Below are 23,883 nucleotides of genomic sequence, written 5' to 3' on the forward strand. Positions count from 1 at the left end.
CGTGGCGGTCATTTGGGGGGTGAACCAACGGAAGGAAGACCTTTCTCTCTCTGTTTCTTCCTCTCTCACTGTCTGTAACTCTACTTGTCAAATAATAATAAAAAAAAACTTAAAAAAAAAAAAAAAGAGAGAAACCCTCCAGGTTATTATTCGGGATGCAAGCATCTCACCCAGTGACTTAACTGTTAAGAGATCCACCCCAGGAATGGAATGTCTTTTTTCAGGTAAAGACTCCTGACAAGTGGAGTAGGATTGCATCTAACAGAGGAGAAGGCTGATTTCTTCAGCTTTTGTGAGCTGGTCACCTTACAGCTAGAAAGGGCATCATGGCTACTTAATTGGTGCTGCTGCAAAACTTAGAAGTGGAGAAATAGCCTTACTTGATACAGAAGACAATATGACTGTAGTTATCCCCAGCCCCATTGATGATAGTGAAATAGGCTATGAGAACCCATCTTCCACTAATTCACAGATTCTTGTGTATATAATCTCTATTAATTATGTATCCCTGGTACCTTACATATATATATTTTTTAGGATTTATTTATTTATTTGAAAGAGTTACACAGAGAAGGAGAGGCAGAGAGAGAGAGAGAGGTCTTCCATTCCCTGGTTCACTCCCCAATTGGCCACAACGGCCAGAGCTGTGCCGATCCGGAGCCAGGAGCTAGGAGCTTCCTATGGGTCTTCCCATGTGGGTGCAGGGGCCTGAGGACTTGAGCCACCTTCTGCCGCTTTCCCAGGCCATAGCAGAGAGCTGGTTCGGAAGTGGAGCAGCTGGGTCTCAAACCGGTGCCCATATGGGATGCTGGCATTGCAGACAGTGGCTTTACTCACTATGCCACAGCGTCGGCCCTTGTATTTCATATGTTAGAAAACTTTAAATAGCTTAAGAAAAAAGTGGGGAGGGTAATTTTTTACTCACATAACTAAGTAATTCTGGAATTAGTTTGGTGAGGTCTGATTGAGTATTCAAGTGGTGTGACTAGAATCCATTTCTTGGCTTTGAAGTTTATTCCGTTTTTCCTGTTGATGGTAGTCTTTGCAGACTCTTTTCACAGTTAGTTGCAGGATATCTTTCAACAAGTCCTCGGGTACCATTGCCCCAGGTTGAAATTGGAATGGAGAAGAATGAGCCTTGACTGATTCTGGTCATATATCCAACTCTGTGCTGGTCACTGTCCCCAGGGAGATAAGTGATACATTGGTTCTAAGGGTCACAAGCAGCTTGATTCAGCTCTCTGCAGAGTAGGTGGTAGTTCTCAGAGAAGAGTGGGTATGCAGTTCCCAGGGAAGGGTGACTTGATGCCGGAGGATGGGGTGGGAGGGCTGAGGGAAGCATAGTATCTACTTAAGAGGAACAAATATGATTTCAATTTTTTGGACCAGAATGAACTTTTTATTCATGTTTTCCATGAAACTTTTGAAATACCTTCATAACGGCTGATGTTAAAGATTTTTTTGAGTTTGATTTGATTCATAAAATAAACTGGACAATGTGATTTATCTTAATTTTACATGAATGTAAATCTGTGATGTGTCAATACATTTTGTTGAGGTTTTGATGGTCCCTGCCACGTCCTGGCTTGACTTTTGAATTAACAGATTTTGATCTCACTGTTTATAAATAGAATCTTATCTTTTTTTTAAAAAAAGATTTATTTATTTGAAAGAGTTCCAGAGAGAGGTAGAGACAGAGAGAGAGGTCTTCCATCCGATGGTTCACTCCCCAGATGGCCGCAACAGCTGGAGCTGCACTGATCCAAAGCCAGGAGCCAGCAGCTTCTTCCAGGTCTCCCACGTGGGTGCAGGGGCCCAAGGACTTGGGCTATCTTCTACTTTTCCAGGCCATAGCAGAGAGCTGCATTGGAAGAGGAGCAGCCGGGACTCAAACCGGTGCCCATATGGAATGCCAGCGATTCAGGCCAGGGCTTTAACCCGCTGCACCACAGTGTCAACCCCAGATAGAATCTTATCTTAATGAGAGCCATAATCTGTTTTGAATTATAGAAGCTTCATATCCTGAATAAAAATCATACTAGTGAAATTTCACCTATGAAATTAAAAAGTCTTTTGAATGAAAATTTTAAAAACCAGATGTATTCACAGTGTCCCCATCCATTTGGTAGCAAGTCATTTTATTAAAGGTTTCCTTCTGCTAATGCAGAGTGTGAACATTTGGAGTTATATTTTAATACTTAGCAGAGAAGGCATTCCTGAATACTAGTCAAGGAGGGTTCTAGAACTGAGACATGAAATGCTAATTAATGAAGTATCTCTTTACCAAGACATAAAATGTGCATTTTAGAAAGTGAGTAGTAATATAACCATACAGCACATAACTAAAAATTAAATGTTCCTTTCACAGGCTTTATTGCATAGGGTTGCACCACCAAGGACTAAGAATTTGTCAGCTGGCGCCGCGGCTCACTAGGCTAATCCTCTGCCTGCGGCACTGGCACCCCGGGTTCTAGTCCCGGTTGGGGTGCCGGATTCTGTCCCGGTTGCCCCTCTTCCAGGCCAGCTCTCTACTGTGGCCAGGGAGTGCAGTGGAGGATGGCCCAAGTGCTTGGGCCCTGCACCCCATGGGAGACCAGGATAAGTGCCTGGCTCCTGCCTTCGGATGAGCGCGGTGCGCTGGCCACTGCACGCCATCCACGGTGGCCATTGGAGGGTGAACCAACGGCAAAGGAAGACCTTTCTTTCTGTCTCTCACTGTCCACTCTGCCTGTCAAAAAAAACGAAACAAAACAAAAAAAAAAAAACAAACAAAAAAAAGAATTTGTCAAGGCAGATGGACTAGTTGTGATTAGCCTGAAAGCTAATGAGACTACAGATAATCCCTTTTTTTCCCCCTAGTTTGTAGGCCTTTGAAGTGTTAAGTGATCTGAAAATAATTTGCATGGAATTACTGGAGCTCATCAATTAGCTGACTAGCAGATATGGAAGCAAACAGTTGCCACAAAGTTATTTTTAAAATTGATGCTCTAATTTCTTCCTAACTTTGGTGTTCTTTGGCCTCACTTCACCATCTTCCTTGTACATTTTCTGCTTTACCTCGGAGGCGGGTCCTCTTGTATTTACTTTTCACAATTCTGGTGACTCTCAGCTTTGCTCCTGTAGCAGCCCACAGACAAGGTCACACTGAGAACACTTCTGCTTGAACTGGTTCTATTTCATTCAGCCTTCCAGTTCTGAAATTCTGGCATTCTTACTCTTGACCTTCACGTGTGCTCTGTCCTTTTTTGGACAGGCAGTTAGACAGTGAGAGAAAGAGAGACAGAGAGAAAGGTCTTCCTTCCGTTGGTCCACTCCCCAAGTGGCCGCTATGGCTGGTGTGCTGCGCTGATCCGAAGCCAGGAGCCAGGTGCTTCCTCCTGGTCTCCCATGCGGGTGCAGGGCCCAATGCCTCCCTGGGCCACAGCAGAGAGCTGGCCTGGAAGAGGGGCAACCGGGACAGAATCCGGTGCCCCGACCAGGACTAGAACCCGGGGTTGCTGGCGCCGCAGGCAGAGAATTAGCCTAGTGAGCCGCGGCGCTGTCCTCTTTTGCTTTTTGAAATCCAGCTTAACCTTTTTTTTTTTTTTTTTTTAAGATTTATTCATTTATTAGATAGAAAGCGTTACACAGAGAGAGAAGGAAGGGCAGAGAGAGAGAGAGAGAGAGAGAGAGAGAGAGAGTGTCTTCCATTTGGTGGTTCACTCCCTAATTGGCTGCAACGGCCGGGGCTGTGCTGATCCAAAACCAGGAGCCAGGAGCTTCTTCCGGGTCTTCCACATGGGTGCAGGGGCCCAAGTACTCAGGCCATCATGTACTGGTTTCCCAGGCCATAGCAGAGAGCTGGATAGGAAGTGGAGCAGCCGGGACTCGAACTGGTGCCCATATGGGATGCTAGCAGTGCAGGTAGCGGCTTTACCCGCTATGCCACAGCACCAGCCCCACCAGTGTAACCTTTAAGGCTGTTTGTCATCTCTGCTGCCTTCTTTCTGTAGTCCTGCTGTCTTTTTCTTTCTCCAGTCACCTGTCCTTTTTTGTGTGCATGTATTTATCTTTTAATCTGTTTATTCTTCGTTTTTTAGTAGGACATAAAGCTCCATCAGAGCAGTTTTACTCATCTTTGTATGTTCATTTAACTTTGTCCACTCACTGCCTGGTCTATAATGTTTATTGTTCTTGAGAAAATGAATTGCTTTGCCCCTTTCAGCTCTGAATCAGGACCTGTTTTCTGTGCTGTACGTGGTGGTTGAGTGTCCTATAGAAAGGGACCCACTGACTCAGGACTCTTATTCTTCCTCTGAATCTTTTCCTCGGTAGTTTTCTCTATGCCTGAGAGCTTTATGTAAATAGGTAAATGCTACTTAAGAGATATAGTTATTCAAGCCAGAAAGTTGCCTTCTCCTTCCACTTCCTATATATATTTTTAAAAAGTTTGTATTTATTTGAAAGGTAGAGACGGAGTCAGATATCTTTCATCCATTGCTTCACTCCCTAGATACCCACAACTGCTGGGGCTGGGCCAGTCTGAAGCCATGAACCTGCAACTCAATGCAAGTCTCCTGTTTGACATGGACTCAAGTGTTTGAACTGTCGTCACGTGCTTCCTTCCAGAATGCATTAGCAGGAAGCTTGAATCACAAGCAGCTGGGACTAGAACCCAGGCATCCCATCGTGGATGCAGGTGTCCCAGGAGATCTATAAACTGCTGCACCAAACATCAGTCTTCATTTGCCATATTTAGAGCGTCATTTGGTTAAAGAATTTCCTCAGTAACTCCTGAATTCATTTTCTTTTTCTTCACCAGAGCAGTTTAAAAAGCTGGTCATCTCTTTAGAGAATACACTTCTGTGGATCTAACCTGGTGGCACAGTTGTTATTTTACTCTCCCCACCTCAGCTCTTGTTTCTTTATTGCTCTCAGCTTGGTTTTTTAGAATTGTGAACTGTCTCTCCTTTACTTGAAACACTTAGTGGCTTACCATTACTCCTAAAGAAATGGAAGCAAATTCCTTAGTGTGAGCTATATAGCACTGCATGACCTAACAGAGAAGTGGCCTTTTGAAGAGTATTTTGGGGGCTAACATTGTGATGAAGCAGGTAAAGCTGCTGTCTGTGATGCTGGCATCCCATGTGGGCGCCAGTTCATGTCCTGGCTGCCCCACTATTGATCCAGCTCCCTGCTAATGGCCTGGGAAAAGCAGAGGAAGATGTCCCAAGTGTTAGGCCCCTGCCACTCCCGTGGGAGACCCATATGAAGCCTTTGGCTCCTAGCTTCGGCCTGGCTTAGCTGTCCTTGTTGATGGCCATCTGGGGAGCAAACCAGCAGCTGGAAGATCTCTGTCTCTGTGTGTATATGTGTCTCCTTCTCTCTTTATAGCTCTTAAACAAAAATAAATCTTTTTTTTTTTTTTAAAGTATTCTTTAAGAAGAGGGGCTTGCTGTGGCATGATGGGTAAAGCCGCTGCCTGCAGTGGATGCCGGTTTGAGTCCTGGCTGCTCCACTTCCAATCCAGCTCTCTGTCATGGCCTGGGAAAGCAGTAGAAGATGGCCCAAGTCCTTGGGCCCCTGCACCAGTGTGGGAGACCCTGAAGAAGCTCCACTGTGGCTATGTGGAGACTGAACCAGTGGATGGAAGACCTTTCTCTCCTCCTCACTCCTGCTTCTGCCTCTGTAACTGCCTTTCAAATAAATAAAATAAGTCTTAAAAAAATAATTTAAGAAGAAAGTATTCTAGAAAAGAACTTGTTTAGATAGACTTAGGGTAGAGAATCAGTAGTATGAGCTAGATAACCTGGTAACCTGTAGGCTGTTCCCACATTAAAAAATAATTGGTTCTTAGAGCCTACAACTAAAGATGAGGCAAAAGAATTTACTTTGCATTTGTGGCATTTTTAAAAAAGATTTATTTATTTATTTGAAAGGCAGAGTTTACAGAAATCTTCCATCCACTGGCTCACTTACCCAACTGGCTGCAATGGCCAGAAGGGTTAGTGTGAAGCCAGGAGCTTCTTCCTGATCTCATTTGGGTACAGGGGCCTAAATAATTTGGGCCTTTTTCCTCTGTTTCCCTGGGTACATTAGCAGGGAGCTGGATCGGAAGTGGAGCAGCCAGGACTTTAGCTGGCACCCAAAGAGGATACCAGTGCTGCAGGTGGAAGCTTTACCAGCTATACCACAATGCCGGTCCCAGCATTTGTTTTTTGTTAGTAGATACCTGTAATATAAGGAAAGGTGGCACAAAAGGCAAAAATACATTTGTCACAGTGTTCAGTGAGGAGCATGTATAGGGGAGAGTAATTTGTAAATTTATTTATGTTGTCTCATGTTTTTTACCTTTAGGACTGAATGCAAATTTTACTTTTATGGATTTACCTTTTTAAATTATAGTTGTCCCTTTATATGTTCTCCCCATCATGGATGCTCTAGTTCCTGATATCAAATGGTGTGTATTTGCATATAACCTACACACATCCTCCTGTATTCTTTAAATCATCTTTAGATTACATATAATACCTAACATAATATAAATGCTATCTAAATAGTTGTTTAGGGAATATGACAAGAAGTCTGCATCTTCAGTACAGAGGCAACCATTATAAGACTGTATAGTTGGCCGGCACCGCGGCTCAATAGGCTAATCCTCCACCTTGCGGCGCCGGCACGCCATGTTCTAGTCCCGGTCGGGGCACCGGATTCTTTCCCAGTCGCCCCTCTTCCAGGTCAGCTCTTTGCTGTGGCCTGGGAAGGCAGTGGAGGATGGCCCAAGTGCTTGGGCCCTGCACCCCATGGGAGACCAGGAGAAGCACCTGGCTCCTGCCTTTGGATCAGCGCGGTGCGCCGGCTGCAGGGCGCCGGCTGTGGCAGCCATTGGAGGGTGAACCAACGGCAAAAGGAAGACCTTTCTCTCTGTCTCTCTCACTATCTACTCTGCCTGTCAAAAAAAAAAAAAAAAAAAGTATAATACATGATATAGGTGCAAGGCAAACAATGCTCCAACAGTAAGTGCTGGGGAAAGGCAGTAAATGCAGAAGGCTACAGCAAGTTGTGCCTATACATTACTTCATTTGAGTGCAATCATTGAAGTGTTTGACATGCAGCAAATTCTAGTCTTGCTTTTTTGATTATTTTTCTGAATATTTTCAATCTGTGAATGGGCCACAACCTGGAGATGTGGAGTACCAACGCTGTATGTCAGATACGTCTTGGTTTCATAACAGCTAATTTAATGCTGAAAAATAGAGAGGGGCCGGCGCTGTGTCGTAGTGGGTAAAGCCACTGCCTGCAGTGGCAGCATCCCATATGGGTGCTGGTTCGAGTCCTGGCTGTTCCACTTCCAATCCAGCTCTCTGCTATGGCCTGGGAAAGCAGTAGAAGATGGCCCAAGTCCTTGGGCCCCTGCACCTCCATGGAAGACCTGGAAGAAGCTCCTGGTTCCTGGCTCCGGATCGGCACGCTGTTTTGGCCAACTGGGGAGTGAGCCAGCGGATGGAAGACCTTTCTCTTTCTCTCTCTGCCTCTCCTCTCTGTGTAACTCTGACTTTCAAATAAATAAATCTTAAAAAAAAAAAAAAAAAGAAAAAACCGAGAGAATGCCTCTACATTTGTTTCCCTACAAATGTTTATCCTGTGGTGTAAAAACTAGCTAGTGGTGAGGAATAATTTAATACCTGCAATGAGATCACATTTCTGTAAGATAGATGTTATTTAGGAATGTAGAGAGAGTTTTTGTAAATAAATTTTTTTTAAAAGAACTTTTTATTTGAAAGGCAGAGTAAAAGAGAGAGAGATCTTAAATCTGCTGGTTCACTCTGCAAATAGCCACAGCAGCTGGAGCTGGGCTGATCTGAAGGCAGGAGCCAGGAGCTTCTTCCTAGTCTTGCCTGTGGGTGCACGGGCCCAAGTGTTTGGGCCATGTTCTGCTGCTTTCCCAGGTGCATTAGCAGGGAAGTGGATTGGAAGTGGAGCAGCTGGGACACAGACTAGTGCCCATATGGGATGCTAACACCATAGGTGCTGACTTTACCCACTATACCACAGTGCTGACCTCTGTAAATAAAAATCTTTCAAAGGTTGTGTTATATAAAAACATATTTTAAACTAAATGCTTTGAGGATTTAACCACATATGGAACACCTTTTTGCAAATATCCAACAGTATAATGTGCAATTTTTTTGTTGTTAGTTTGTTTGCTGGGGATTAAAACTTAGGCAATCATACCTGGACCGATTAGATTAGTGATTTTAATGTGGATCCATTGCTTTTAGAATAAACATGGGCCAGACTGGGAAGAAATCTGACAAGGGACCAGTTTGTTGGCGGAAGCGTGTAAAATCAGAGTACATGCGACTGAGGCAGCTCAAGAGGTTCAGACGAGCTGATGAAGTAAAGGTATAGTTTGTCTTTTGTGCAAATGCATATACAATTAAAGATCTTTTTTTTTTCCTGTAAAGTTAAATATATTTTATTTTGAAATAGTACATTTTCACCCAAGGTTAGATTATAATAAGATCAATGAGGACTTGGAAGCCAAGGTAATTGATCTGTCTTAATTAACATGTAGCATGCACATTAATGATAGTGGAAAGATTTTAATCTAGGCTATCAACCTATTTGGAAATAAGTCTCTTTAGGGTACCTTTATATCGTATATATAAAAGAGGGTGTAAATGCAAAGGAATGGTTTAATTTTATGTTTCTAAAGTCTTTTTTAAAATACAAAATTAATAATGGAAATAATTTTCCTCCCACTCACAATAAAATAATAGGTATGGTGTTTTTGTGTTATGTGAATGTGGGAAACTAGTTTCGTGTAAAATCTGCATTTGTAGAGATGCTCTTGGTATTTGTGAGAAATCACTAGATTTTAATCTGCTTTAGAGATGTTACAAGTTATAATAATGAACAATTTTGTTTTCCTCTTGTTCATTTTTTTAAAGAGTATGTTTAGTTCCAATCGTCAGAAAATTTTGGAAAGAACGGAAATCTTAAACCAAGAGTGGAAACAGCGAAGGATACAGCCTGTGCACATCATGACTTCTGTGAGCTCATTGCGCGGGACTAGGGAGGTTGGTTAACATAACATGTTGTAATTATCAGCACATAATGATCTTTGCTGTTGGAATGTTGGTTGGTTACTGGGAGGAAATCAGTGACTGCAGGATGACCATGTTGTTATTGCTGTTTCTTCTTAATGATTGCCTTAGATCACACTCCTAGCTATTTTTCTGTGTTTAGAATCCCTAGATGAATTCCTAGATTCTATAAGACTGTTGACTTAGTGAACAGCTTTTAAATATAATAATCTTTAATGTTCTCATCAGATCACTACTTAAAGCAAGACTTTTTTTTGTAATTTATTTGAAAGACAGAGTTACAGAGAGAGGTAGAGACAGAAAGAAAGGTTTTCCATCTGCTGGTTGGCTGCAACGGCTGGAGCTACGCTGATCCCGAAGGAGCCAGGAGCCTCTTCCAGGTCTCCCACGTGGATGCAGGGGCCCAAGGACTTGGGCTATCCTCTACTGCTTTCCCAGGCCATAGCAGAGAGCCGGATTGGAAGAGGAGCAGCCGAGACTAGAACCGGTGCCCATATGGGATGCCGGTGCTTCAGGCCAGGGCTTTAACCCACTACACCACAGCACCGGACCTGACTTTTCTTTTTTTAATAAACATCTTTTGATTACCTTTTTTATGAACTTATTAATTAATTAATTTGAAAGGCAGGCAAATAGAGAGGGAGAGACAAAGAGATCTTCCATCCACTGGTTCACTCTGCAAATGGCCACAGACAGGTCAGGGCAAGTTTGAAGCCAAGAGCCAGGAACTCCATCTGGGTCTCTCACGTGGATGGCAGGGGCCCAGGTACTGGGACTGTTTTCCCAGACACATTAACAGGAGGCTGGATCAGAAGCAGAGCAGCCAGGACTCGAATTGACACTCCAATATGGAATCCTGGTGTTGCAAAGGCCTGCCTAACCAACTGTGCCACATATTCATAGACCAAGAAATCTTTTTATTGTGTATTTTGTTTGAAGGCTAAGGCTCTCTATAAGAATATTTAAATTCCAATTTGAGAGATCGGAATTTCCTTTCATATAGCATCTTGATGAGGTAGATCTTAAACGCTGCAGGAGTTCCTATTCTCAAAGAAAGACAGTACATATGTAGTAGAATCTATAATTGAATATCCAATTAAAACACTTGGAACAAGCTGAGATAAAACTGTCAGAAACCAGAGCAGTTTAGAAGTAATCAGTAGGGTTCTAGTTTAGGCATTTCTGTCTAAATGCCTGTGTTACATAGAAAGATATGGTGTAGGATCTCTAAATAGGAGCTGAAGCAAAAAGGGGAAAAAGTGGTTTGGAATTAAGATTACGCTGTGTAGTACATTGTTTAGGAGTTTCTAAACATGGGAAGAATCTAAACAATGGAATTTTTTCTAAAATTTTTTTCATTAGTAATCATTTTCATAAAGCATTACTATAATAATCAAACAATAATGTGCTGTTGTATGAACCTGTCAAGACTGTAGCACGTAGGCTTCAAAGACTTCTTGATGTCTTAGTGGCTCCAGCATGTTCCTATGATTATTTCAGTCGTCTTGATGGTGACACATGACTTGGAATGATTCTTAGTTATTTATGCATTTTTTCAGGTGACAACTCATTAAGGCTCTGACTTACAGTGTATTTAAATGCTTAAATCTTCCTCCTTGTCTGTTGCAGATCAGAGCCTAGAAATTAGAGGCAAACGACTTTTTATTTATATACTGTGTATAAAAAATTCTTTTTTCTGCCAATCAGAACATCCTTAAAAGGGATCGTGACAAAGCTTATAGCTAGTTATTTTGAACATTTTATCTAGTGACCTTTTGGAACTTTAAGCTTACACAAAAAGACAACTTCATTTTTAATTTTTTCTGTGGAGGACTAAATTGTAGCAATTTGGAGAAATACTTTGCCTTTGGGAATCTCAAAATGCTACCAAAAAAAAAAAGCCCAACTTAGATTTATAATAAAATTAACAGCAATAATGGCTTCTGGCGCTGTGCTAGGTATTGTACACATTACCTCATTTAATCTTCAAGGTAGTTGTATTACACCTTTTCCCCCAGGTGAGGAAACTGAGCCTTAGAAGACGTCAGTTAGTTTGCTTACTCAAATGATCTGATGTGGGCCAGGAAGAGTACTTCGCTAAGACAAACTGAAGAGTAGAGCATGTTGATGGTGAACAACGGGACTTGCACATAATATAATTTTTCTTTTTTTTTGTTTTTTAAAGATTTTATTTATTTTGAGAGTTAGAGTTATAGACAGTGAGAGGGATAGTGACAAAGCTCTAGAGACAGAGAGAAAGGTCTTCCTTCCATTGGTTTACTTCCCAAATGGCTGCAATGGCTGGAGCTGTGTCGATTCGAAGCCAGGAGCCACGTACTTCTTCCTGGACTCCCAAGTGGGTGCGGGGGCCCAAGGACTTGGGCCATCTTCTACTACTTTCCCAGGCTGTAGCAGAGAGCTGGACTGGAAGTAGAGCAGCCGGGACTAGAACCAGCACCCATGTGGGATGCCGATGCCACAGGCAGAGGATTAACTGACAGCGCCATGGCACCGGCCCCCCATAATGTAATTTTTCATTAAATTTAAGACTATAGTTTTTAACTATTTACTCATTGAGTTTACTTTTAATTTTGTCAAGAGATAAGTTGTTGAACATAAAGATACAGAATTTTTTGTTGAATTTATGTGAGAAATTGAGAACAAATCAACATTTTAATAAAATTGTTTTCTAAACCTAGTATTTCCAGTACCTCACACAGGTTTAGAAGAAACATTTTCCCAAGATACTGGGCGGGGATGGAGGGAAGAAAAATCCCTAGCCTTAGGAATTTAATTTTTTTGAAATAGAGCTCTGACCTGATAAAGATCATTAGTTTTTTACACCACTGTTGATAGCTGGTTTTACTTCAAATGATTCATCTTTTATTTTCCCTCTCCCTTTTTAGAAACCATCATCACCGACTTTTAGAAACTGAGGTTTATACAGTTTATGATAAGCTTCTCGGTATTATATCAATAAATCCAAGTTTTAAGGCTGGAAAGAACTTTAGTGCTCTCATAGTCTAACCTCTTGACTTTTCAGATGAGAATATGTCTCTGCTTATTTTTTCTTTGCTTTGCACTTTTCCATCTGTAATTTCCTTTATTTGTTTTAAAAGTTGGAGTCTGAAGTAGGTCAAGCAGGTGGAGAAAATAGAAGTGACCATCATTTACAGAGGCTTTCCTGGTAGTAGCTTTGGCGGAATTTTAGACTGCAGTGTTGATTGAAACACATAAAGTCAGTAGCATTTAAAATTGAAGTGCTATAGCATTGTTTTCATTGACCATTTGTTTTTATAAGCTAATTGTATATAAGTGCTGACATTCAGCTTAAGTTCTCTGGCAGCATGATGCATCAGTGACAGATCTCAATTCTTCAATCAAGTCTCAATGCTTCACTGCCTTCTGTAGTTGTAGATATACTCAGTATTTATTTTTTTTTAGGATTTATTTTATTTGAAAGGTTGAGTTACAGAGAGAGAGAGAGATCTGTCATCAAATGGTTCACTCTCCAAATGGCCATGACTGCCAGGGCTGGACCACGCCAACGTCAGGAGCTTCTTCTGGGTCTCCTATGTGGGTGCAGGGGCCCAAGCAGTTGGGCCATACTCCACACTGCTTTTCCAGGTGCATTAGCAGGGAACTGAATGGGAAATGAAGCAGCTAGGACTCAAACCGGTACCCATATGTGATGCAAGCACTGCAGGTGGCAGCTTTACCCACTGTACCACAGCACTGACCCTGATATACTCAGTTTAAAATGATTTTCTGTAGATTATTTTGGTAAGGACTGTCTGACAAAAATTTACTTTCTAATCGAATGAGGTGACTACTGGAAGATGCTTACTTTAGATCAAAGAGCTCTACAGTTCAACTGCATCTTTAGTGTATTGTTTTCTTAGTGTGTCTTTAAGATACTTAGTAACTATTTTTTTGTTATTGAGATTATAGAACCTAACCAAAATTTTAATATAGCATATGTTCTTAGTTTTTCTTTTAAAAAATACTTCTAATTTCTTGAAGACAATGACTATATGTTTTACCTTTGCTTTCCAGTTAATCATTTTAAGTTAGAGCACCAGCTTCAAACTGTCATTAAACAAATATATTATTATAAGACAGGATGTAAACCTTTTTGCCAAAATGCGTGGCTGTTTAACAAAAATTTTTTCCTAGGTGACTGTCATTACTTTGCCTTCTGTAACTCTTCAATTTGTAGCCATTTTCCAGTTTTAATGATGGAATCTTTTTGCATTTGTCCATTTCTTGCTAAAAACTGTAAGATACTTTTTCCATTCATTCATTGTATTGGAATTTTTCCTCTTTATGCATATTAGGACTGTGAAAGAGAAGCATGCTTAAACTTGCTCTTTCTAATAATGTTTGAAATGATTCTCAAGTTCATTGTGTATCATTTGGTGTTTGCAAATGATTTGGAGAGGGTTTTAGCAAAATGTAAGTTCTTTTGTATGCTGGCAACTTGAACTTAATATTGTTGAAGAAGAAAAAGTGGCTGGTTTACATGCAATCACTTCATTGCGTTATTTATTGACCTGGTAATGTGCCTTCCTCAGCTAATTATAATTATAGATTTAGTTACTGGTTATAAAGAAAATATTTTAGTGTATCCAGTGAAAATTTAGTAGTCTTTACTCAAATATATTCTTAATTTTCAATAAAGTAACATACTGTCTTTACTTTGTAAATTTAAGAATTAAAAGATCTCTAGGTTTAGATTTTCATGAGCCTGTGAACAAATATGGCATAGAACCTACGTCATTGTTTCCATGTTTTTGAAAATAAATGGATGGTTCTGCAAGTGTTGATTTTAATCTCAGTCTAAATAGGTCCATCATGTCTTGGTGCCTCAAGGACCTAGTCCCTAGCTTTCTGTGATTCTTCCCCTTCCCCTTTTAAAATTTATTTATTTATTTGATACACACGGAGAGAGAGAGACATCTTCCATGTGCTGGTTCATTTCCCAAATGCCTGTGTCAGCCAGGGCTAGTCCAGGCTGATGCTAGGAACCTGGAACTCAATCCAGGCTTCCCACATGTGTGGCAGGGACCAACTACTTGAGTCATCCTCACCTGCTTCCTCCTGGGATGCACAGTAACAGGAAGCTAGAACTGGGACTGGAACCTAACACCGATAAAGGATGTAGTAATTCCAAGTAGTGGCTTGACTGCTATGCCGCATGCCAATCCCTCCTTGCCTTTCTTAATATTTACTTGATATTAATTCTTAATATTTACTTGGAGAATTGTGTCTGATATTAACTCTTTTAGTCCTTCCCACCTGTATGATCTTTAGGTTGCTTTAGCCTTTATTTTCTTTCTGTCTTTGTTTAGGTTGAGTAGATGAATATCTTTTTTTTTAAAGATTTATTAATTTATTTGAAAGGCAGAGAGAGAGAGAGAGAGAGAGATATCTTCCATCCTCTGGTTCATGCTCCAAATGGCCACAGCAGCCGTAGCTGGGCTGATCTGAAGCTAAGAGCCAGGAGCTTCTTGTGGGTCTCCCACATGGGTGCAGGGGCCCAAAGACTTGGGCCATCTTCCACTGCTTTCCCAGGCATCTTAGCAGGGAGTTGGGTCAGAAGTGGAGCAGCTAGGACTTGAACCGACACCCATTTGGGATGTTGGCATTGCAGGCAGTGGCTTTACCCACAGCTGTGCCACAGTGCTGGCCCCAGTGTAACATGATCATAAAGTTTTCTTTTGACAGGAAACTAATAGAAGTGTTTTATGCTTTTAGGAAAGGTCATATTAGGATCAGTTTTGTAAATTTAAGATTAAGGTATCTTAAGTCTAAAAAATTTTTCAAAAATGTCTAAATAACATTTTTGGAGGATTGGCAGATTTCACTATCTACCCTTGACAACTGTTGAGGAAGTTTTTTGTTTGTTTGTTTTTAAGATTTTATTTTGGGGCCGTTGCTATGGCATAGCGGATGAGGCTGCCGCCTGAGGTGCCGGCATCCCATATGGGTGCCAGTTCTGTCCCAGTTGCTACACTTCCAGTCTAGCTCTCTGCTATGGCCTGGGAAGGCAGTAGAAGATGGCCCAAATCCTTGGGCCCCTGCACCCTTGTGGGAAACCCAGAAGAGGCTCCTGGCTCCTGGCTTTGGATCGACACATCTCCCAGCCATTGCAGCCGATTGGGGAGTAAACCAGCAATGGAAGACCTCTGTCTCTCTCTTCTCTGCCTCTCTTTCTCTCCGTGTAACTTCTGACTTTTGAATAAATAAATCTTTAAAAAAAGGTCTTATTTATTTGAGAGGTAGGGTTATAGACAGAGAGAGGGAGAGACAGAGAGGATAGGTCTTCCATCCGCTGGTGCACTTTTCCAAATGGCCGCAACAGCTAGAGCTGGGCTGCTCCAAAGCCAGGAGCCAGGAGCTTCTTCGGGTCTTCTGTGTTCGTGTAGGAATCCAAGCACTGGGGTCATCTTCTACTGCTTTTCCAGGCCATAAATGGAGAGCTTGATCTGAAGTGAGGCAGCCTAGACACAAACTGACGCCCCTATGGGATGCTGGTGCCACTGGCGGAGGCTTGGCCTAAGCCATAAGCCACAGTGCCAGCCCCGAGGAAGTTTTGTAATGGCTGATGTGAATATTGGGTTAGTGAAGCTTGTTCAAGAGTTTTATCTTTTCACTCCAACTAAGAGGTCATTGTAACAGTCAAATCAGAAACATAAAAGGCAAAACTCCCTGTAGTACAACCCTTCTGGGGTTTTATTTTTTTTCAGTTTTTTTTTTTTTTTTTTTTTTATTTTTCCCGTGGAATACATTAGAAGTGGATAATAACATGCTTTTAGAAATTACTGCACGGGGACCAGCACTGTGGCGTAGTGGGTAAAATTGCTGCTGCAGCATCCACATCCTGTGGGTGCCAGTTGGAGGCCTGGCTGCTCCACTTTAGATCCAGCTCCCTCCCTGCTAGTGTGGCTGGGAAGGCAGCAGAGGGTGGCCCAGCGACTTGGGCCCCTGCACCCACATATGGGAGACCAGGAAGAAGCTCCTGGCTTCTGGCTAGAATGCAATCCTGGTCTCCTGTATAGTCCAGTAGTTGGATGGCAGGAACCCAATCTCTTGGGTCATCACTGCAGCCTCCCAGGGTCTGCAGTAGCAGAAAGCTGGAGTCAGGAGTCTGGGTATTGAATCCAGGCACTGTGGTACAAAAGCACTCTGATTTGTTTTTTAAAGTATCAGAAAGTCATTCTTAGTTCATTATTATGATTTATTCATCCATTTTCCTTTCTGTTCTGTTTTCATTTTTTTTAAAGATTTATTTTATTTGAAAGGCGGCGTTACAAAGAGAGAGGGAAAAAAATATATATAGAGAGAAATTTCATCTGCTGGTTCACTCCTCAAATGGCTGCAAAGGCCAGGACTGGCCAGGCCAAAGCCAGGAGCCATGAGCTTCATCTGGGTTTCCCAGGTGGGTGTCAGGGGCCCAAGGACTTTGGCCATCTTCGACTGCTTTCTCAGGTGCATTAGCAGGGAGCTGGATTAGAAGTGAAGCAGTTGGGGACTCAAACCAGAGCCCGTATGGGATGTTAGCATTGCAGGTAGTGGCTTAACTCATTACACCACAATGCGAGTCCTGTTTAGTGTTATATTGTAATATCCTTTAACCCATCAGGAATTTCCTTTTTTATAAAGAGTGAGGAAGGGGCTAGTTTTGAATTTTTTTCTATTTAGCTTTATGGTTTTTTTTCCCAACACTATTGAGTTGTCAGTGACCAGTTTAGTAATAGTTATGAATCTATGAAGATAACAGAACAGCCCGCCTGATTGGTGATCTCCTGCCCAAGTGTACCGTCTGAGCCAGAATTGGAGCATTGCCCCTTAAAAGACCATGCTTGCGATTGTCTTGTCTGTCTGTTTTTCACTGGCACCTGTACTACTATATAGTATTAAAACTCAAATCTGATTATTTAAGCAGGACTTCTAAATGATTCTGTTGCTCTAACTATGGAAGCCATGGACTTATGTAATACAGTGTCTCATTTCTTAGTTTTTGTCTTTTATCTGCTTCTTCCCTCCTTGTTTTCCATCCCTTTCCTTCTTTCTTCCCTTATTTTTTACTCACAGGCCTGTTTTTTAGTTAGATAGTTGAGTTTGAATGTGATGGATGAACATGACTGATTAGTTGTTTCATGTTCTTTTTTGGGAATTTATTATCTTCATGTCCTGTGCTCTGTGTCTGATCTCTAGCATTTTAGCAAAATTGGAGTTTTTAGCAAAGTTGCAGTTAATGAGGGAATGAGTTATGCTAATACCCCCTTTCAGACCAAATAGCATTGGATTTTAGCCTGGGATTATTTAGGTCTTTTCTGTTTATGATCTCTTTCATTCAGGACCAGGCTCCTGAAGCTGGGATACTGGGAAGAGCTTTAATGGTCTCTAAACTTACTGAAATTATTGTACGTTTATGTTAAATGTTATATATGTCTGCCTTCCCATCTCCCAAGCCCTTGGAAAGAAGTATAACAACTGGCATAAGGATAAAAGTGAGTTCAGAAGTTAGTAGCCTTATGTTGTCAAGGGGAGGTTCTTCACCCATTTTGGAATGGCTCTGTAACATAAATATTTAACAACAAAAATGGAAATAATTTACAACCTGAGACCAGTCACTCTTTTGTTCCTTAACACATCCAATACACTTCATTAGTTGCTTTCATCAAATACATCTGGGTCAAGATATTAACTGTTTTTGTCTGCATTTTTATTTCTGCCTCTCATATTTGAGAGGTTGTCTCCTTCAATCACTTTTTTCCTCCTCTTTTGTCTTTTTTTCCCCTTAGATTTATTTATTTTATTTGAAAGGCAGAGTTACAGAGAAAGAGTGAGCTCTTTCACCCACTGGTACATTCCCCAAATGGCCACAACAGCTGAGGCTGGGCCAGGCCAAAGCCAGGAGCCAGGAGTTTAATCCAAGTCTCCCACATGGATGCAGAGGCTCAAGTACTTGAGCCGTCTTTGCTTTCCCAGGCATATTAGCAGGGAGCTGTATCAAGTGGAGCAGCTGGGATATTGGTGACACAGGTGGTGGCTCAACCAACTATGGCACAATGCAGGTCCCCTCTTTTGTCTTCCAAACATGGTTATGAACTCACTTCCATTTTTTAAAAATTTTAATTATGTTATACAAGTTTTTGGGGCCAGTGCTGTGGCGTGGTGGGTAAAGCCGCTGCCTGCAATGCCAGCATCCCGTGTGGGCGCTGATTCGAGTCCTGGCTGCTCCACTTCCTATCCAGTTCTCTGTTATGGCCTGGGAAAGCAGTAGGAGATGGCCCAAGTCCTTGGACCTCTGCACCCACGTGGGAGACTTGGAAGAAGCTCCTGGCTCCTGGCTTCTGATTGGCGCAGCTCCGGCTGTTGGGGCCAATTGGGGAGTGAACCAATGGATGGAAAATATCTCCTTTCTCTGTGTAACTCTTTCAAATAAATAAATCTTTAAAAAAAGTTTGATGTTTTTCATATTTATGAACTCACTTCTGTTGTTAAGTTTATTCAAATTTTGAATTTAAATTATATATGGTGTCATATTCATCAGACAGGCTAGCTAATTTAAAACTTGTGTGTGTTATCTTTTCTTTCCTCAAATCCTGAGGAATTTAAGATAGTTTCAGAAGTCATCTCTAGCTTTTCTCAAGAGCTGGTGTCAACTGATGCTTTCTGCTCATCCTTTTTCTCCTGGAGGGACAGCTTTCCTGTTTGTACCTCATTGTTCTCAGGTGGAAAGGCTAACAGATAATAGACAATGTGAACAATTATGTCTGACAAATTAATAAACAAGCCAACTGTTATCCAAGAATATTTTTTACTCGAATAATTGTGTGTTTCCTCATACTACGTGGAAGTTGGGCTTAACCCTCCTCATGGTAAAGATTGTTGAGGGGCAGGATGGCCGTAGCTTTTGTCCTCTAGGATAGCCTGCTGTGAAAATGGGGAGTCATACCTACCTCGTAGGGTAGTTGTCAATTCTAAAGAAGTTAACTCTGGTAAATCTCTAGCACAGTGCTGGCACGTAGTAGGGTGTGTTAACTCTGTAAATCTCTAGCATGGTGCTGGCACGTAGTAGGGTGTGTTAATTTCTTTCCCTTCCCTGCAGGCCATTCACCTGCTCTTCCCTCTACGATTTTCCATAACACAGTTTTTACTTGGAACCAGCCTGCCAAGAATCTCAGTTTGGTTGTGTACTCCTACAACTGCTATTTTTGGCTTGACTTCCCTCTCCAGCTCCCAGTGGTCCAGCCACACAGTCGCCTATTGTACCAGCTGGTTGATGTAAGTCTATCCATCCTCAGAGGAACCTGGTTACTTACCAGTAAGCTCCATTTCTCTGAAAATGTGGCATCCTTGATAACTCTTCTAGTCATTTTCTTTATCGTTGATGATAAATCATTTTTCATGATTTCCCTATGTGCTCTTCAAGTTGGAATTAGAATTAGAGAAGTTAATTTGTTGATATATAGGTCTCATAGTTCCTGATTCCAGGACACATGACTCTGATTAGGTAAAATGTTCTGAAGACCCATGAGGTCAAAATTGTTTTCACTACTCTGAGTGATATGATACTAAATTATGTAAACTGTCAAGGGTGATACATTTTCAGAGAAAAAGAAGTTGCTGATAAGTAACTGGGAATTTTGAGTAATTTTCCTTTAAGTCAAATAAGAATTCCCAAACTTGTTTTACCAACAAATGCTTTTGCATTTGAATATGATTTCATGAGTGAAAGGAGTATGGTTATTAAGGTTAACAGTTAAAGCATGGGATACATTTCTAGAGATACTGCAGAGATAGGAGGTAGGGTAGACTGTTAGTTTTCTGAAAAGGTGCTCTTACCTTTTAACGGATATTGAAGTTGAAGTCTCCATTAGAGGAAATCAGCAAATGCAGTCTGTTAGTCCAGAAACATTTTTTGAGTGCCTACTTTTTTTTTTTTTTTCCGAGACACTGTGCTGAGTATTGTTTCACACTGTTACTTTGCCTCAGCTACTTTTGCCCTCAGAGAGCTTATTTCCTATTCCTGGGTTACTCAAAATTGAGATAATGGGGTTTGGGAGCAGCATACAGATATGAGATTGGAAGTAGTACTTACTGCTTTAGCCTATGCCTTCTTAATTTCTGTGCTTCTCTAAGTTCTTTCTGTTCATGGGAAAACCAGCTGACTTCATTCAGTATACTCAGCCTTTCCTGCATTACCAGAATTAGATGAAGCAAAAACTATCATGTCCTCTTACACAACTGTTGAACCTTATGTGTGACCTTGGGTTTGGTTGTTAAAGCAAGCAAATCAGAATTGGAGAGGCAAACCCCCCTCTAAACTTCAAAGGCAGCTCTTCTGCAGAATTAAAACCACAGAATTAATTTATCCCCTCTCCTGCTTGTAAAGCCAAAATGAGTTTTTCTTTTTAAAATAAATGAAATGGTTGTGGTTTGAAATCACTGTACAGTGTGTAACACTTCATTCGCTAATTATAACCAACCCTCACCCCCAAATTTACCCAGTGAGGAATAAAGAATGAAAGAAACCTTGGTAGTAATAAGGATAAAAGAGGAAGCTGGTGGAGGAGTTACTCCTGTAGTGTTGCCAACGTGTCTCTTTCATACAGCAGATGTTGTATGGCTATCTTCATTATTTTACCTTATGAGCATCACTAAGGCAAGAACTATAGCACAGTAATAAGCTCTTGGGTGATGCAGTCAGATTTAGGTTTTAATTCTGATTTTGTGACTAGGCAAATTATTTAATTTTTCTGTACCTCAGTCTCCTCATTTGAAGTTGTGATGTTAAAACTATTTAATGTCATAAAGTTGTAATGAAAAATAAAGATAATGTATATAAGGACTTAGCACAGTGCCTACAACATAGTATGTGCTCAACAAATGTTAACTGCTTTTACTGGATTATTAGATAGATGTATGAAAGATACTATCTGAGGCCAAAGAGTAGAAAAGGGAAAGATTATAGGTTGTAGAGTATAAGTGAACATTCACACCTTATTTACATGAGCTATAAGCTTTCTAGTATTGTTATCTCTATCTTTGCCTATTTGGAAAGTAAATTAATAGATTAATCTTTGTTGGAGTTCTTCCTAAGTACTCTATCCTTTAACCTTTACTTCCACTAAGGAAGGAATTATTATTTTTTAAAATTTTTTGACAGGCAGAGTTAGATAGAGAGAGAGATACAGAGAGAGAGTTATAGACAGTGAGAGAGAGACAGACAGAAAGGTCTTCCTTTTCCGTTGGTTCACTCCCCTAATGGCTGCCACGGCGGATGCTGCGCCAAACTGAAGCCAGGAGCCAGGTGCTTCCTCCTGGTCTCCCATGCGGGTGCAGGGGCCCAAGCACTTGGGCCATCCTCCACTGCCCTCCCGGACCACAGCAGAGAGCTGGACTGGAAGAGGAGCAACCGAGACTAGTACTCGGCACCCAAACCAGGACTAGAACCTGGGGTGCCAGTGCCGCAGGCAGAGGATTAGCCAAGTGAGCCATGGCGCTGGCGCAGGAAGGAATTATTTTTATGCTTCAGTGACCATGATGACTGTGAGATTATGTCACTGGCCTGGTGCAGTGCTTGGGGGCCAGGTATGACCTCTATGCCAAAAATTTCTACTCTAATTTCATTAGATTTAGTCCTGCTATTTTTTCATCTAAATTGAAATTAAACATTTAATATGTTTGTGTGTGTATGAGTGTATATATATATGTATATATACACATACATACATAAAATTCTATGTTTCATCTTACTCAGTTTTTTTGCCCTGTTTTCACTGATTGTAAATCATGAATAGGGTATCCAGGATATTTTTGGGAAGGTTCTGGAGGCCTGATGATTAGATAGTAGTACTCTTTTTTTTTTTTTACAGGCAGAGTTAGACAGTGAGAGAGAGACAGAAAGGAATAGTGGTACTCTTTTAAGAAAAGGTGGGATCCTAGGTAGAACGGAAAGTGCTGTGATTATTCGGGTACAAATTTTTACCATATTTCACAGAATCAAAAGTACAACATTTTTAACATGAAACACGCATAATTAGAATTGTATTATGTCATAGTTTGGCAACATTTTCCTTTGGTGATATGGAAGATAATGGTTTGCCTTGAAATTGGTAACATTGTAGATTGTATGAAGTATGTTATTTGAAGGGATTATATGCCATTAAGCATAGAAATAATGTCATGGCAGGATGTGTAGTGAGTATGAGTAGAGGCTCCAGAGTTAGACTTTCAGGGTTTAGATTCTAGCCTTACCTAATGTGCAACTTTGGCCAAAATAATCACCCTTTCTTTACTGTAGTTTTCTCAACTCTTACATGGGAGCTAAGAATAATGTTAATAATGTTATAATGAGGACTAACTGTAAGACATATAGTGTGTTTAAAGTAGTGTCTAGTACACAGGAAAATAATATTGGCTACTAATTTAAGAGATCTTCAGAATTGATATGAATCCACTTTGTTGTGATTGAAACTCAAATTTGTTATCCTTAATATTTGTGTATCATCGATAACATCAGCAAATGACACTGGTTTTTGAAAGAAGATAAAGGTGAATCCAAGAAGTGTCCTTATTCTAATAAAAATTTAGGTGACATATTTGGTAAATATATTACTATTCTTTGTGATTGAGGTATAAGAAATTAAGAAGGAGCTAGGAAATGTATAGTGAGAATATGGACCAGTTAAGCAGGTTGTTGAGACTAACATAAATATAATCTTTGATTCCTGTTGATCTTGGTAAGTATGGGAAAAGATTGGAGGACTTTGAAATTTTGCAATGTCTGAGGAATTTTTTCACCCTAAGTTAAAGAGAATTTTTATGAACTTTACTGTTCTAGGTAAAGAAGTTTTCTTTCTGTAAGTAGACAGTGTCTCTTTACAATATGATGGCTACAACTTAAGGTTGTCCTTTTGTTCTTAAGAGCAAATTTATTTTTTCTGTTTTAGTGTTCGGTGACCAGTGACTTGGATTTTCCAACTCAAGTCATCCCATTAAAGACTCTGAATGCAGTTGCTTCAGTACCCATAATGTATTCTTGGTCTCCCCTACAGCAGAATTTTATGGTATGTAAATAGTATATCTTCTGCTTATTTGATAGTAACTTATTTTGAATTAAAACCCATAATTTTCTTGTCAAGGTGAATCAAGATAGTATAAATAATGCTATCAAAATGATGACTGTTAGAGAAATTAAAAAAATTTGACTAACACAGTGTTTATTTGATAGGCAGAGTTTCAGAGAAGCAGAGAGAGAGAGGAGAGATCTTCATCTGCTTGTTTATTCCCCAGATGGCTGCAATGGCCAGGGCTGTGCCAGGCCAAAGCCAAGAGCCAGGAGCGTCATCCACCTCTCCCATGTGTATGGCAGGGCCATCTTCTGATGCTTTTCCCAGGCCATGAGCTGAGATGTGGAGCAGCTGGGACATGAACCTATAGGCACCATTTTTGTAGGTGGCTTTACTTGCTATGCTGCAACACTGGACCCTCAATACTTTTTAAAAAAATGCATCTGTAGGCGTAGGTCTCAGGCTTAGCAATTAAGACACTAGTATAGAAAACCATGTCCCATATTCCAGTACCTGGGTTCAGTACCCAACTCTGGTTTCTGATTCCAGCTTTCTACTAACACAGACTCTGGGAGACAACAGTAATGGGTCAAGTAATTGGGCCCTCGTAACCCAGCTGGGAGAACTGGTTTGAATTCTGGCTCCAGCTCTTGCCTGGCTGTCTTGGCTGTTGTGTGCATTTGGGGAGTGAACCAGTGGGTGGAGCT

The 23,883-nt window shown here is 41.0% G+C and overlaps 1 protein-coding gene across 30 annotated transcripts in view; it reads left to right on the top strand.

Moving 5' to 3' along the window:
• The window catches only part of EZH2 (enhancer of zeste 2 polycomb repressive complex 2 subunit), an 80,503-nt gene that overhangs the window by 24,539 nt on the left and 32,081 nt on the right, over nucleotides 1-23,883 (top strand). For 14 of the 30 annotated variants that reach the window (XM_008258062.5, XM_070071355.2, XM_008258064.5 and 11 more), the window contains 3 exons: nucleotides 8,262-8,385; nucleotides 8,934-9,062; nucleotides 23,057-23,173. In XM_008258062.5, coding sequence (XP_008256284.1) covers nucleotides 8,269-8,385; nucleotides 8,934-9,062; nucleotides 23,057-23,173 — 363 coding nt within the window. In that variant the 5' untranslated portion in view covers nucleotides 8,262-8,268. Of the gene's footprint in view, nucleotides 1-8,261; nucleotides 8,386-8,933; nucleotides 9,063-16,380; nucleotides 16,531-19,209; nucleotides 19,386-23,056; nucleotides 23,174-23,883 lie in introns of those variants that run through there. The other 16 variants (XM_070071358.2, XM_070071359.2, XM_051849018.3 and 13 more) reach the window with 5 other exon arrangements.

This window comes from Oryctolagus cuniculus, chromosome 3 (assembly GCF_051225735.1).
Source record: "Oryctolagus cuniculus isolate XC-2025 breed Fujian yellow rabbit chromosome 3, ASM5122573v1, whole genome shotgun sequence".
In the NCBI taxonomy this organism is placed as follows: Eukaryota; Metazoa; Chordata; class Mammalia; order Lagomorpha; family Leporidae; genus Oryctolagus; species Oryctolagus cuniculus.